General features: G+C 42.2%; 1 protein-coding gene across 4 annotated transcripts in view; it reads right to left on the minus strand.

The window, feature by feature from the left end:
- Positions 1-1003: 1003 nt before the first annotated feature.
- otud5a (OTU deubiquitinase 5a) overlaps positions 1004-6000 on the minus strand; it is an 81020-nt gene continuing 76023 nt past the window's right edge. For all 4 annotated transcript variants that reach the window (XM_084334205.1, XM_084334206.1, XM_084334203.1 and 1 more), the window contains exons 8-9: positions 3110-3181; positions 1004-2136 (exon numbers count right to left, since the gene is read on the minus strand). In XM_084334205.1, coding sequence (XP_084190331.1) covers positions 1991-2136; positions 3110-3181 — 218 coding nt within the window. In that variant the 3' untranslated portion in view covers positions 1004-1990. The remainder of the gene's footprint in view (positions 2137-3109; positions 3182-6000) is intronic.

A 6000-nucleotide genomic window follows, 5' to 3' on the forward strand; every position in this document is an offset into this window, starting at 1 on the left:
TTAGGAGCACAGAGGCTTCGCGTAGTGGGCGTGTCAACGTGCAATTGTCATTTCATAATAGACACAGAGCAGAGTGGACCTTCAATTCTAGAAGCAAACTAGCTCTTCCGCCCTGCGTTTGAAGGCTGTGTGACAACGCGCAGTTTCTATGTGTAATGTAAACTCTGCGACGAGTCCGATGGTCTAACATGCTTTGCATCCTCGCCATTCTGGAATGCCCACGTCGCGCTAAAACCTTATGTAATGTTAACTGTTGATAGCCTCAGAAAACTAACGTTAGCTCCACTACTAGCAGCCTGTTGATGTAGCCTACACGTTAACGTTAGCTCCACTCTAGCAGCCCCCTCCCTCCCTCTCTCTCTCTGCTAACAATCCTGACTCGATTCTTGAACCCATTTCATTAAAAAGGAAGATATTGATGGACATTAGCTATAGTATAGCTCAGCAGCTGTAACAGAATCATGATTATTTTGTATTATTTACGTTTTAAGTTAACGACAAAAAAAAGCCAGCGGTGGACCGACATAACAAACGCTGTCACTGTTTACTTGTGTAACGAAGGACATGATTCCTTTTCAAACGGTCGATAAAAAGGGCTTTAAAGACATGGTCAAAGCACTGGATCCAAGATACGCGTTACATTACCTGCCCGCAGACACTTGAGAAAAGGTTTTGCATTTTTCTATTGCAGTTTTGCACAATAAATGTTCTTAAAATACTTCTGTACTATGTGAAATATGTCCTAGTAATACAAGAGTATAGTAATAGCTGCCATACCAGTGTTTTACCCCTTCAGAATAATAATAAAAAAAAAATAAGATAAATGAATATACCGTGATATATACCGTTACCGTCTATGCTTCAAATTATACTGTGAAATAAATGTTAGACCATACCGTCCAGCCCTATAGTATCATTATAGAGTGAACTCTCTTGACAATGCCTGAGGTGTGTCCAGCAATAGCAACCCCTCCCCTATCCCCACTCAACTACAACACACACATCAAACCAAAACAAAAAAAAAATATATATATATATATATAAAAAAAGAAAGTGTAATACCAAGAGGTGCTCTTTAGCCTAAAGGTCGTCATGTGACGGAATTACAAATGCTACCTTTAAACCCCACCATGTTACCACAATGGATTTGTACCAGTCTCCATTCTAGTTATATTCACCATGTCATCTGTCTAATAGCATCTGTCCAACATGTCAAGCATCTGTTTAACATGTCTAGCATCTGTTTACCATGTCTAGCATCTGTATAACATGTCTAACATCTGTCTAACACGTCTAGCATCTGTCTAACATCTGTCTAACACGTCTAGCATCTGTCTAACATGTCTACAGTACTGGGGCATCAACGAACCATCTTGGTCAACGAACCAGAACTGCTCCAGACTAGTTGATTTCTTAGCAGCAAAAGTCGTTTTTAGAACAGAGGAGACTGGTGGAAGATAGACTAGTTACCTGCCCAAGAGGTCAGCAGACCGACTGACAGACTGGTTTACCGACTGACAAACTGGTTTACTAACTGATGCATTGTGGTCTATTTGAAGTACTAACTAAGGTGGTGTGAAACATGTACTCACAGGATGTGAGATGGGTTTTTTTAAAGGCAGTGATACTGATCAACATTTAAAAGCTCAACTCCAACCCTGATTGGTTATTAGAAAGAACAAAGGGAGGGGGGGTCTGTGCGCAAAAGTCTGATAAAAAGACGTAAAGGAGAGAGAGAAAAGATGTAGACAGGGAAAGAAGAGCGGGAAGGAGGAAGATAGAATAGGATGGATGTATGGAGGGATGGATGGATCGATGGATGGATGGGTTCAATCACGATAACATCTGTGTGGTTTACCTTTTACTTTTATTATTTTTCCCTGTTAATCTCCTTCCATGGATGGGGGAGGGGAGGGTTTGTTTTTTTTGTTGGGGGAGGGGGGGGGGGGGGGGGGGGTTGTGTTGTTGTGTTGTGTTTGTTCCCCGGTTATCAACTGCTGTCAGGCGATGGCTCTCTCTCCCGCTCTCGCTCTCTGTGAACGCCACTGCTCTGGTGTTTAATGCTGTCAAGATACTCCTGCTGGGAGACGGCCAGGACTGATGCTAGAATCTCATCATCATTCCAGTCTGTTAGACCTAGAGAGAGACAGAGACAGAGACAGAGCGAGATAGAGAGGGGGGGCAGAGAGAGGAGACACACAGATAGAGAGAGAGAGAGAGATAAAGGGGGAGACAGAGAGAGAGAGAGGGAGACAGAGAGAGATTGAAAGAGAGTCGAGTGATTATTGACAGATATTAACTGATTATTGACCGATTATTAACTGATTATTAACAGATTGACACCAAATCAAGCATATTTAAATATTCCGTACATACAGTGTGTTGTTCTAGCTGACCTAGCTCTATGGTATCTGATCTACAGTGTTGTTCTACTTTACCTAGCTCTATGATATCTGATCTACAGTGTGTTGTTCTAGTTGACCTAGCTCTATGGTATCTGATCTACAGTGTTGTTCTACTTTACCTAGCTCTATGATATCTGATCTACAGTGTGTTGTTCTAGCTGACCTAGTTCTATGGTATCTGATCTACAGTGTTGTTCTACTTTACCTAGCTCTATGATATCTGATCTACAGTGTGTTGTTCTAGCTGACCTAGTTCTATGATATCTGATCTACAGTGCTGTTCTACTTTACCTAGCTCTATGATATCTGATCTACAGTGTGTTGTTCTAGCTGACCTAGTTCTATGATATCTGATCTACAGTGCTGTTCTACTTTACCTAGCTCTATGATATCTGATCTACAGTGTGTTGTTCTAGCTGACCTAGTTCTATGATATCTGATCTACAGTGCTGTTCTACTTTACCTAGCTCTATGATATCTGATCTACAGTGTGTTGTTCTAACTGAGCTAGCTCTATGATATCTGGTCTACAGTGTTGCTCTACTTTACCCAGCTCTATTATATCTGATTTACAGTGTGTTCTTCTACTATGTGTGTGTGTGTGTGTGTGTTATAGGTGTGTGTGTGTGTGTGTTATAGGTGTGTGTGTTATAGGTGTGTGTGTGCGTGTGTAGGTGTGTGTGTGTACGTGTGTGTGTGTGTACCGAAGGCGGTAGGTGACATCTCCTGCATAATGGCTCTGTACTCCAGATGATGATTGCCCTGATTACTAGGACCTAGAGAGATAGAGATAGAGAGACAGAGAGACCGAGAGAGAGAGAGAGAGAGAGAGAGAGAGAGAGAGAGAGAGAGAGAGAGAGAGAGAGAGAGAGAGAGAGAGAGAGAGAGAGAGAGAGAGAGACATAGAGAGAGATGATGTTCAAATGATACTCAGGAATGTTATTGTCTATGATCAAACTACAAATCTATATCAGTGTTACCTGGAGCGCAGGTTGAGAGGGTTTAGGTAGTATTAGTGTGTGTATGTTACCTGGAGCGCAGGTTGAGAGGCTTTAGGTAGTATTAGTGTGTGTGTGTTACCTGGAGTGTAGGGTGAGACGCTTTAGGTAGTATTAGTGTGTGTATGTTACCTGGAGTGTAGGGTGAGAGGGTTTAGGTAGTATTAGTGTGTGTATGTTACCTGGAGTGTAGGGTGAGAGGCTTTAGGTAGTATTAGTGTGTGTATGTTACCTGGAGTGTAGGGTGAGAGGCTTTAGGTAGTATTAGTGTGTGTATGTTACCTGGAGTGTAGGGTGAGAGGCTTTAGGTAGTATTAGTGTGTGTATGTTACCTGGAGTGTAGGGTGAGAGGCTTTAGGTAGTATTAGTGTGTGTATGTTACCTGGGCCCTCATTCATCAACGTGTCTTACGCACAGATATGTGCTTAACCTGTGCGTACGACCATTTCTAAGCAAAGAGTGGGATTCATCAATTTCAACTTGAACTTGACTTCGTGCTTATGTGTATGCACAGCTCGGAGCACACTTAGCTGACGCCCAGTGGTAGAATATATTATTACAACAAGGAAATGAGCTTCTGTGCATTAGTTTCAACACTGGCATGTTCTGTATGAACCGTAATTCATTATAGTTCATTGTAAAATAGCAACAGTAGTGTAATTATGGTCAAAACCCTATAAATAGCATTTGGAATAATAGATCTTTCTCTCAGAATGAATGCAGCATGGTTTATATAGCGTTATCGGAATATACGGGGTGTACTGACTGACTGCGCTCCGCGTAGCTCAACTCGTTATTATTTTGCGCACAGACCGCAGAAACACGGGAACGTTTTGATTATATTTAAAAGGCTTTACGTTAAACGAAACAAGTGGAATTTCGAAGCTGTAAGCAGAATACAAGTCATATGAACACCCACGATATAGTGTTCTTCCCCCTTTTTACTGTATAAGAAAGAATAAAAAACGCATTGCAATGACACCAGATAGTGGACAGACTATGTATATGATGGGATTCAAGTTCGCGTTTTTGTTGATCATAGGCATGCTGTCAGAGTATGATATCTTAATCAAACATTCTAGAACATTTGTCGTCACAGATCATGTCATAATAGAACATAGGCTATGGCATGGTCCATCGTGATATTGTGTAGACTGTTATTACTGTACCGGTACCACCCATTGTAACAACAGCCTTGTGAGTCCCGCACACAAACATGATGGAATTCAAGTTCATGTATTGAAAGGCAGGCTACATCATACATGCAGTGAGATTCATTGTTCTTGTATATGCTCTCGTATTATTGTTTATATAGGCTACCCAATACTGACATCAAAATAGATTGTAGTATGCCTCTAGAAATCATATGCAGCAGGTAGAAAATTGACGGAAAATCCATCGCGATTTGGAATAAAATTGAGGAGAACTTTAATCCCTGGGTATTAATCAAACAACACGGGAAAAGGCAGTCATATTCCAGCACGGTCTTTATTAGTGTTTGCGCTGCGCAGGCAGCAATGGTTAATAGATATCATATCCGACATCACCGTACGTGTACACGTCTGTCAGCCTGTCTCATAACACGCTTCCCTCGGCTTAGTCCATTTTTCCACATTTCATGGGTGTATTCCATTACCGTATATGGTTAATCGGGGCGGTTCTGGTATGCAAATACTTAAAACAGTGCACGAGCTCAAACGTAGGATCAAAGTCATATTTATCAAGACAGGTGTGCGTAGAACCTGTGTACGCACGTGTGATAAATCCCGTTTTTTTTGTGCGTGCACTGATTCTAAATTCTGTGCTTACGTGTGGAAATAGAACATATTCTACGCCACGTTGATGAATGAGGGCCCTGGAGTGTAGGGTGAGAGGCTTTAGGTAGTATTAGTGTGTGTATGTTACCTGGAGCGCAGGTTGAGAGGCTTTAGGTAGTATTAGTGTGTGTATGTTACCTGGAGTGTAGGGTGAGAGGGTTTAGGTAGTATTAGTGTGTGTATGTTACCTGGAGTGTAGGGTGAGAGGCTTTAGGTAGTATTAGTGTGTGTATGTTACCTGGAGTGTAGGGTGAGAGGGTTTAGGTAGTATTAGTGTGTGTATGTTACCTGGAGTGTAGGGTGAGAGGGTTTAGGTAGTATTAGGGAGCTTTCTCACTAACCATTCGGGGTCGAATCACAGCCCGATCGCACCCAAATAGGGTGTGGTCGTCCTACTGAGGGGTGTGGTGTACAAGCTTGTACCAAAACACGGAAGAGGCTTCTGTATCAACTTGCTGACACACACAACGTCATTACTGTAATGCTTTCATGCTTGCTTGAATTTTGGGCAGATAAAAACATACAGCAGGTTTAGGTAGTATTAGTGTGTGTGTGTGTGTGTGTGTGTGTGTGTGTGTGTGTGTGTGTGTGTGTGTGTGTGTGTGTGTGCAGAGTGAGAGGGTTTAGGTAGTTACCTGGAGCACAGGGCGGGGGGGTTTAGGTATTATTAGTTGCGTGTGTGTGACTTGGGGTGGAGGGCAAGAGGGTTTAGGTAGTATTAGTGTGTGTGTTACCTGGAACGGAGGGCGAGAGGGTTTAGGTAGTATTAGTATGTGTATG

The sequence above is a fragment of the Notolepis coatsorum genome (genome assembly GCF_963971535.1).
Source record: "Notolepis coatsorum genome assembly, chromosome: 17".
Taxonomy (NCBI): Eukaryota; Metazoa; Chordata; class Actinopteri; order Aulopiformes; family Paralepididae; genus Notolepis; species Notolepis coatsorum.